General features: G+C 35.1%; 1 protein-coding gene across 1 annotated transcript in view; it reads right to left on the bottom strand.

Annotated features, from left to right (window-relative positions):
• LOC306992677 (uncharacterized protein) overlaps positions 1-9633 on the bottom strand; it is a gene marked incomplete at its 3' end in the record, with an annotated part of 10123 nt that extends 490 nt beyond the window's left edge. The window contains exons 1-6 of the mRNA XM_079601803.1: positions 9452-9633; positions 8616-8771; positions 8466-8529; positions 7830-8018; positions 6893-6987; positions 5-172 (exon numbers count right to left, since the gene is read on the bottom strand). Coding sequence (XP_079457929.1) covers positions 5-172; positions 6893-6987; positions 7830-8018; positions 8466-8529; positions 8616-8771; positions 9452-9463 — 684 coding nt within the window. The 5' untranslated portion in view covers positions 9464-9633. The remainder of the gene's footprint in view (positions 1-4; positions 173-6892; positions 6988-7829; positions 8019-8465; positions 8530-8615; positions 8772-9451) is intronic.
• Positions 9634-10811: the final 1178 nt, after the last annotated feature.

Raw genomic sequence — 10811 nt, 5'->3', positions numbered from 1 at the left:
TGGCGATTTGTTTTTGAGGTGTCCGAAGAATGGCCTGAGCGGATCGAACCCACTCGCTGACCGACTGCTTGCTGGTTTCGGCTGGGTCCAGAAGGAAAGAGTTTGCTCTGCTTTCTTCTGGATCTTCATCACTGTCGTCGTAAGATGAGTAGTCTGAAATCGCAGCTGTAGACTAGAAAGGAGAGGAAGGATAGTTTTAGTCATTTGACAGATGCTTTTATCCACAGCAGTGTAGTTATTGTTAAAGTAAAATAAATGAAAAGCCAGAGAGAAATATATATATATATTTATATATATAAAAAAAATTAATTAAAATGACAAAAGCATGCAAAAAAGTATTAAAACTTCAATTAATATGAAAACTGAAAATGTAAAACGTAGCTCAAAATATGAATAAATACAGCTTATGAAAACCTTTTCACAATATTCTAATTTTGAATTTGGGGTTTTCATAAGCCATAATCATCAAAATTATAACAAATAAAGGCTTGAAATATCTCACTTTGCATGTAAAGAGTCTATATAATATATTAGTTTCACCCTTTAAGTTGAATTACTGAAATAAATGAACTTTTGCATGATATTCACATTTTTCGAGTTTCACCTGTAGTATAAAAATATTTAAACTTAACACTACTCCAAAGTCACTTCATCACAAGCATGAAAGGACATTTTAATACTTTTTGCCTTTTTTTTGTCAGAAGAGCATTTATTAGAAAATAAATTATTTGGGGAGAGAGGGTGAATATGATACATGATAAATAATTGGGATATGATACATGTCAGATTGGAACCTGCACTATCCACATCATTACATGAGCATCATAGCTCAAGGTTGAACAGTCCTGGGAGACCTGTACGTCTACCTCAAATAGATCTTCCTTAAAGGGATAAGTTTACCCAAAAATTAAAAATCTGTCATAATCACCCTTAAAGGATTAGTTCACTTTTAAAATGAAAATTCTGTCATCATATACTCACCCTTAAGTTGTTTCAAACCTGTATGAATTTTTTTCCTCTGCTGAACACAAAGGAAGATATTTAGAAGAATGTCAGTAACCAGACAGTTTTTGGTTCCCAATGACTTCCATAGTAGGAAAAAAATATACTATGGAAGTCAATGGGAACCAGAAACTGGTTACTGACATTCTTCTAAATATCTTCCTTTGTGTTCAGCAGAGGAAAGAAATTCATACAGGTTTGAAACAACTTAAGGGTGAGTATATGATGACAGAATTTTCATTTTAAAAGTGAACTAATCGTTTAAGTTGTTCCAAACCTGTATGAATGTCTTTCTTCTGCTGAACACAAAAGAAGATATTTTGAAGAATGTCGGTAACCAGACAGTTGATGGACCCCATTGACTTTGAAAGAATGGAAAAGGAATAATGGGGACCATCGATTGTCCGAAATTTATACAGGTTTGAAACGACTTGACGGTGAATAAATGATGACAACATTTTCATTTTTGGGTGAACAATCCCTTTAATGTTTGACTATAAAATTAACATTAAAACTGCAGAGACACAGCAATAAACCCACAGAGGAACTGATTTCAGGATTGCAAGCCTAAATAACATTGACATAATATTGTGATTGATCGTTTCCAACGACTTTTAAGGCATACAATACACCCTTAGCGTTCAAACTCACATCAATCAAACTCTTGGTTCACAATTACACAAATTATGGTACCTGAATGACGCCGCCTGACAGGCTGCCGCCATGGTGTCAAAGTGAAATTATGGACTAAACAGGTGTTACAAAAATACGGCAGCCTGTTTTTTTCCTTATTCACACACACAAAAACATCATGCTGGGATATGAAAGCCAACACAGTATTAAGCTGAGCCTTAAAAAAGGAACAAAAACAAGTCATTATTACAGATGGCCGAGGGCCACCAAAATAAAGCCAAAAATCTGAATATCTATGAACCAGTAACTTGTACAACACAATCATCATTCAAAGTCACATTTCACATGGATGCTAGAGAAGAAAATAAGTGAGTAGGGCAAAGGTGGGACGCAAAAAAACAACAAGAACTAAGTGATCTCCCATTAAATCTATCCTGCTGCACATATGGTAATTCCCAAAGGGCCTAAGCGTCTGCCTATCCAGCGCTGCATTCATTTCAACCTCTGGCCTCTGGAAAAGGCTTCGAATCACTCTTCTTAAGCACTGCCACTGAACTCTGAATCCACACGCAACTCCTACCCAGTCTTCCTACGTACCACACTTGCCTTTTAGTTACTAAATCTAAAATCACGGTGAGTATTGGTGTTTGCTAAGGCAAGAATCACTGTTATTATTGCTCATACTTAGGGTTAAGGGTTTCTTCAAATAAATAATAAATTGGCGATTTAAATGTCAAAGACTTACATTCAAAGATGAACTAGAGACCATAATATATAGAAAGAATGAATCTATACATATAAAGTTCAAAAGAACAGCATTTATCAGAAACAGAAAGCTTTTGTAACATTATAGACTGCCGTTCAAAAGTTTGGGGTCAGTGAGAATTGTTCTTGGAGGGGGAAGAAATAAAATAAATCAATACTTTTATTCAGCAAGGATGCATTAAATTGATCAAAAGTTACAGGAAAGACATTTCTAATGTTACAAAAGATTATATTTCAGATACAACTTTCTATTCATCAAAGAATCCTGCAAAAAAAAAAGTTTTCAACATTGATAATAATAATAATGAATGTTTTTTGAGAATCAAATCATCATATTAGAATGATTCCTGAAGGATCATGTGACACTGAAGACTGGAGTAATGATGCTGAAAATTCAGCTTTGATCACAGGAATAAATTATATTTTGAAATATATTCAAATAGAAAACAGTTATTTAAATGGTCATAATATTTTTAATCAAATAATCAAGTTTTTTATCAAATAAATGCAGCCTTGGTGAGCAGAAAATACTTATTTTTAAAACATTAAAAATCTTACTGATCTCAAACTTTTGAACGGCAGTGTATATATTTATTTGTGGACAAATTTCCAGGCCTGTAAATTACAACTTTTCCATAAACAGTCCAGATAAACATATGTTATACATATATGCATTTTTCTCATGCTCTATTGTGAACTGAACACTGGGAAATCAAAGCTATCCGATCAGAGAAAACGCATGAAGTGGTCAGGTGTAAACAGTCCCTGTGCGGTGACGAGCAAATTCTACAGCCCTTTGTGAAAATTAAAGAGAATTGATTCCAAATGCATCATGGGAAAATCTACAAGGCAATCTGAGAGATGTGACGAGAGACATCCAGCCCTGACAAAACACACACCCTCAAACAAACAATAGACAGATAAATTCCAAAGATTGACCTGAAGATACGAGCATGAGGCCCGATGATATGTGATATACATCATTTACCTTATGACAGGTCGTAAAAAAAGACAGATGTAAGGGAATGGGAGGGGGTTTGTGTGTGTGAGTGTTTGTGTGGCTGCATTGTCACAAACTGGTATTCTCGTGAGAAAAAAAAAAAAATCGGCTGCCTCCTGATCATGTGGAGACACGAACGGCATTCCAGCCCGCCAAACAGCCTACACACTCTTTTATTTGAATCAACTTGACCCTGCAGGGCAGCCTGCCAGCGAACAGTGCACTACACGCGCTCTCTGTCTCTCTCTCTGCAGTACACTATGTTCCTGGCCCGGGCTCAAAAATGTGTTCACCCTGCACTGGCTCAAAATGAATGGAGGAGTACACAAACTTTTTCGCTCTATCAAATCTATCACTCCAGATACGTCACATAGGGGCAGTTCCCAAACCAGCGGGAACAGGACGATCACGGAGCTGAACGGAGAGGGATGCCAAGCCACGGAAAAGTGTGTCAGCGCCAAGGACGCCCGAGTTTGATTTGCAATTGCAGGAAGACATAAGGAAATTGATTATGGGTAGAAACAAAGGTGTAGTAAATTGAGAAATTAAGCAATAAACACATTATGTCTAGACGCATGTCTGTTTTTTCCACTCTTCCAGTAAATGGACCCAAAACTATTTTCCTGTGAAAGCTGGGCAAGTAAACAAACGTTTTTTTTTTTTTTTTAAACAAATGGTTTCAATCTTGAATCCAGGAAGCAGGGCTGATTTAAAAGACACTTTTAAAAAGGAGGCATGGGAGTAAGTGCTAAACATAGCTGTGATTTGGATGACAGGCGTTTCAGATAAAGATGTTTCAGCATCATTCATGCAAACCCTTAGTGACACCTTGAGGAAATTCAAAAATAATGTTTAAAAGATGTTTTTCAGTAGTAACTTTTTTTTATCCCCCCAAAAAACTGGTATTTTCTGATCAGCAGGAGAAAAAACAATGTTGAATGCACATAATTCTTCCCATATCTTCTGTTGTTGACGTCTGAGGCATTCAATCAAACTCTGACATTTTGGCACAAATTCACCTGTCATTCGGTAATGTTAGATAAATAATACAGATGACAGCATGGACAGGTTCAGTGACATACCCTCATCCTCAGAAACCATGAACAGAACTACACAAGGTTAAAAAGAAAATATTATTTTAAGAAATGCATTAAATACGGGTTCGCTCACAAAGATAAACATGATTTGAAACAACTGCAATGTGCTTATACAGAGAATTACTCAGAGTAATATAAAATATTGAATTATTAATGATTTGGTTATATATATATCATTCTTTTTTTAAAACAATATTATTATTTAAATGATTATGTTTTAAATGTAATACATTTTTAAATAAAAATATTTAATATTAGGGTTAGGTAAATTTTTTTTATCCGATGACCCAAGCATTTCCGATGACAAAGAAACTCAAAAAATCTGAATCTGTATCTTGGGTGTTATTGAATTATTATTTGGATCTATGCCACATAACCAGACTAAACTACAAGGAATCTTTCGAAAGTTTAACTAATGTGTGATGTGATGCCTTACAAACTATTAATTAGTCAGTTCACAGCTGTGTTTATACAGTGCTGGATAACATCTCTTTAACATGACAAACATACATACCACTGCCCTTCCAGGAAACAGAAGAATGAATGAATGAATGAATCATTTAATTAGCACTTTACTATGTTGTACTGTACACCCAAAGCGCTTTACAATCATATCTGGGTGAGATAGAAGAAACTATCTAGCCAGCACAGTCTGGATGGAATTGCAGTTCATGTCATAATGGTACGATTCACGATTACTGGCAACATGATGAATTATGATAATCATGGTCAAAGATCACTAGCATAAGGTAGACTACTTCATGGTGTCATCGTTGATGACACAGATCTTGGGAACAACGTTCCTGTTCGAAAACATTAAATCAGTGTGAAATGAAATGGTCTATCCCAAAATGAAAATTCATCATTCACTCACCATTTTGTCATTCCAAAACTGCATGACTTAAACACAAAAGCATTTGGGTATTTGGAAGAATGTTGCAAATGCTTTTGTCCATTCAATGAAAGTCAAAGGTATCCAATTATGTTTTGGACCCCATTGACTTTCTTTGTATAGACAAAAGCAGTTATGGCAGCATTCTTCGAATACGGAGACATTTTTCACGAAAGTCATATGAGGGCGAGTAAATAATGACCGGTTTTTCATTTTTTTGGGTGAACTCTTGTTTTTAAGGGTCTGGCTCACGATCACATTGATGAGAGTAAGACTGAGATCTCAGTATCTCTTGAATCTACTGAGGACTGAAACTGCTTTGTTCTCCACCCAAATCGCAACCACTTCCCGACAATTAGTGTTAAGATAATTATTAACTTCCTAACCTACATTGCCTCATCTAATTTACATTCTCAGTTCACACAGTTCACAAAACTCACAGTTCATAACTCACTATTAATGATGATGTGTATATTTCTAACCTGAATCAAATCTAATCTAAAGATACTGCATTTTGGTTTATTTAATTTAAGACATCTCAGCAAAGACTACTTCAATTCGGCTTTCAGATAATATGCACTACACATGTGGCACTGAAATATCTTAAAATGTGTCACTGTCATTGTTTAGTCTCAAGATGCACACCAGTGATGTTTGCTTCTAAGGCATGTTTATAAAAGCAATCTTAAATGCCCTAATTGAACTAAGGCCTAATCCTGGCTTGTGAAAAGCCAGGATTGTCTAAGCCCTGTCTGTGAAACCAGGTCATAATAATAAACCATTATAAGATGCATAGTGGAAATTAGACGCATTGTGTGCACTGGCAAAACAACAGATCTGAGTTAGACAAGCATTAATTACATAAAACTAATGTCTTATTATTATTTCATTTCATGTGTCATGTTGTTTTGGAAAATAATATGACGTTGAGCCACATTTGATCTTATAATCAGATGACTTGAGTGACACAAAATGCCAAATATTAATAAACTAATACCAAGTAAGGTTGCAAATAAATATTTGAGCCAAAGGTCAGTCCTAAAAGGAGCAGGGACATTGAGAACCCTGGTGAGCGCTTTAAGACGTCTCATCCGAGGAATCCTAGCGCCCCCTACTGAACAACCGTGCGTCCTAGATCCAATTTTTCTCCTTAAATCTGTCTTTTAATATTTTCCATTTAAAAATATTTGTGTTCTTCTTTTAAAGTTAACATGAAATTACTTTTAATACATTCTGCCAATGTAAAACTATAAAACATACTATAAAAGTGTTTTCTGTTAGAACGGTGTCGTGTTAGCGGCCCCTAAGTTAATAATAACTAATGATCTTCATAACGGAAGTGAATCAATCAATCAAAACTAACTTTAGCTGGACAATAACTTTATTCTAGAGCTGCTGTAAAGCCAAAACAATCTCTGTTACTGTAATTTCCTATTATCACTGTAACGCTTCTTTTAAACAATCGAAGCGCTATATAAATGAAGGTGAATTGACTTGACTTACCGGACCAGGATTGAGAAAGTCACTGTGCTCTTTTGAAGCTGAATTGTCCTCCTCTAATTCGCTGTCTGAATCAATAGAGGGCAGGTCATCTGTCTCTGGGGGAAATGCAGCAGATAATATCATGCGTTATCTGGATTACATAAGCCGGTGCATATTAAACTACAGTTATGAACATCTAGGACTGCAGCCAGAGCGCAAGGTTTTGATTAGACGAGAATTTTTTTACATCACTCCACATTCCTGATAGCACTTGTCAAGTAATAATCACTACACTTGTTGAGTAATATGAACTTTAATACTCTTTAACTGAGAAATAATAAGGAATGCTGATATAAGGAAATCAAAACTGTATATTCTTTACTACAACCAAGCTAACTTCTATTTAAAGTCTGCCATCTAGAGCAACATTTATGATTCAACATATGTATTTCAAAGAGTAAGGATTGTTTGTTGTTGCTTGCAATGTTCAGGATAGTTTTTTTTATTTAGATTCATCATTTTACATTTCTAATGTTTGATTTATAATTATCACAATTATTTTAAAAAATCTAGATTTTTATCACACATTTTTCCCCATTAAACTTTTTTCTTTTCTTCTTTTTTTTACTTTTAAAAGACAATTTTCAATAATAGCCAGAAATTATACAAAGGCAACTCTAAGACAGCCATGAGTTCCATAAACATCTAGAAAATTATGGCAATTTATCAGTGTTAGCAGGTCAGATAATTTTGCATAGTTGACAAGCAAAATTCACAACTTTTTAAATTGTGCAAAAATATGTGTATATGATAAAAAATATGTATACATGATGGCCCAAAATGCTGTCACACTCGCCTTGGGCCAGCAAGCCACCCTTATTGTTGAACCCTGAAACTATGGGTCAAATTAAACTCCTGGTGTATTCATATTCATCATCAAAACCAACTCTGTGCTCACCTACGCCAGTGCTGAACATCCGCAGACTCCTGTAATAGTCAACAGGATGTTGTTTGTGTGTTCTGGGCCGATGTGGTGCCTGTGTGACAGTCAGTCGAGAAGGAGGATGACTATCATTGTCTGCTTCTTCCTCGTCACTGGAGCTCCAGGCAATGTGCACCGGTTCATCTGTGCCAGCGTCTCTTTTCCCTTAAATCAATACATTTATTCAGCAAGGACGCATTCAATTGATCAAAAGTGTTTACAAAAGTTAAAATAAATGCTGTTCTTTTGAACTTTCTATTTATAAAAGAATCCAGAAAAATATGTAGCAGCATAAATGGTTTCAACATTGATAATAATCAACATATCATCATATTAGAATGATTTCTGAAGGATCATGTGACACTGAAGACTGGAGTAATGATGCTAAAAATTCAGCTTTGATCACAGGAATAAATTACATTTTAAAATATAGTTTTCAACTATCTTAATATTTATTAAATTGAAATAATACTTCATAATATTAGTTTTACCAACAAACAACAAAAATCATACCAAGCCCTAAATTGAATAGTAGTGTTAATATATGGAACAGAATATCTAATTGATGATATTGTTGCACTTCTCATCTAATTATAAATTCGGTTGTGTTACCAGAAACCGACGCCAGCGCCACATTATGTGCATTTCTGCTCTTCTTCTCTGATGTTTGCAGCTTCTGAAATACAAACACATGATGTTCAGTGCATGTGTGTAGAAGAGCAACAGCGTGACGTGTCATGACGTCTACGTAGCGTAACACACCTGGACGACAGATGTGTCCAGGAAACTGTCCCCGCATCTCTCCCAGCTCTTGGTGGCAGGTGTGGATGTTCTGGCCGAGGGTTTTCCCGCCTTTCTGAAACTGTCCTTCAAATCGTCTGGGAATAACACACACCTCATGTCCAGGTTTCTCTTACGCTGAAACCATATACACACAAACATGGAGATTATAACATATATATATATATATACATATGAAGACTTCAGATGCAGAAGCCTCTAATTGCCATCTGAAATTTTCTTCAAAAATGAGCATTTTTATCAGCTCGTATATTTAGGTTCAGTAATTTCACTTTAATGACAATTAATAGGTAATTTTCACTGCCATTAAAGTGAAATAACTGAACATAAACATACAAGCTTGATAAAAAATGATATATATGTATATATAAAATAGTTTACTTAATTTTTTTTTTTTTTTTTAATTAAGACAAAGGTAACTTAGGTCACTGGAAAGTATGTTCGTAGTTTTGATTTTATTTGATTAACATTTTATGGCCACTACATCATTTACAACGTATGTTATTTCAGTTTGTCTAAAATATGAAAAATATTAATACATAAGGTAGGTGTGTCCAAATTTTTTACTGAAAATGTATATGCATATTCATATATTGGTCGCTTTCATTTTTCTATCTCTAACCTAATTTTGTGATTTATATTTCTGGTTCTACGGAGTTTTCATTACTTCTGCATGTTGAGCAGTGGATAAATACACTTCGAATGGAATGACAGTGATTTAAAGTATACAAGAGGTCCTCCCAAACATCTACAAAGTTTGAGAAAGTGTATTTACAAAGTGTTTATTGATCGCTTACCTTGGCCATCATGTTATGACTTAATTTTTCCTCAAACAGGGCTTATTATAACTGTTTACATTGTTAGGCTGTAGTTCACTAAACTGCACGGTCAGTTTCTTCTTCGGTTCGTCTCTCCCGCTCTTTTAGTTTATTACGCTGCGCACTACTGACACCTGGCTATGGAAAGCCAAATGGTTCATAATTCGCGTGCTTTTGACCGCCGTATTAATATTAAAACGCCGTCTTCATAACGCCGCCAGACGTTAAATAAGCGGCGTCAGGCGATAAGTTAGCGCCACACGCCGCCATGCGTTAAAATAACGCCACTCGCCAATAGGTGTTAAATTGACGCCACACGCCACTCAAAATGCAGATTTATGAACTCATCTACATGGCTCCTCCTACACTGGGTTTGAAGACTCTACGGCAAGTCGGAGAGGACAATTCTGTTTGAAAAAAGAGCAAGAAAATGGCAAGGAGAGGATTTGTTTTGCGGTGTAAATACACTTGACTGCACTCGACTTTTACTCTCTGATAATCCAGGGCCTGATGTCTTTATAACGCATATCAAATTTGAAATAATACTTAAATAAAATGATAACTCTAAAGTAATAATGAAAGCACCAAAAAGGAGTAGAGTGCATATCCATAGTTTTAACTATGCCTGATCTAAGGTAAACTTATGAGGAATTACAGAGTATATATTGTGTAATATCTGTGTAGTATTTTACGTTTTTCACTTTCTGTTGCACTTTAGCTAAATTACTGTAAGCATTTATGGCATCTTTTATATTTCTTATTTTAATCATTCCTCTGTACTATTTCTTGTTTATTTTTGTGCATTATATAGGCTATTTATATTATAAAACATTTATGCCAATAAAGTAGTTTGAAGTTAAACCGACTACATACAGTAGCCTACATTGTCAATCTCTGTATCCCATATTATGCATGCCAACTCAAAAAAGCAAACTCATACCAGTGATAACTTTTATTTCAAAACAAAAATAATTGTGTAAAAGATATATGCACACATACAGATAATCACGTACAGTACATCAACCATACACACACACGTATGAAGAATGAGGTTGCGACTGCTGGACAGAGGAGGTGTTGGTGGAGTTGGCTGGCAATGTGCTTCAGCAAATTTCCCCTATTTATCATGGATGCTTAACTGTTTGGTTACTGACATTCTTCAAAATATCTTCCTTTGTGTTCAGCAGAAGAAAGAAAGTCATACAGGTTTGAAACAACTTGAGGGTAAGCAAATGATGACAGAATTTTCATTTTCTTAAAGTTAACTTTAAGACTAATTTTGAAGTGAACTATCCATTTAAATACTGCTCACACGTCCCCTTTACTTAACACAGTTGTA

This window comes from Phoxinus phoxinus (assembly GCF_949152265.1).
Source record: "Phoxinus phoxinus genome assembly, chromosome: 24".
In the NCBI taxonomy this organism is placed as follows: domain Eukaryota; kingdom Metazoa; phylum Chordata; class Actinopteri; order Cypriniformes; family Leuciscidae; genus Phoxinus; species Phoxinus phoxinus.
This window is presented reverse-complemented; position numbering and strand designations above follow the sequence as displayed.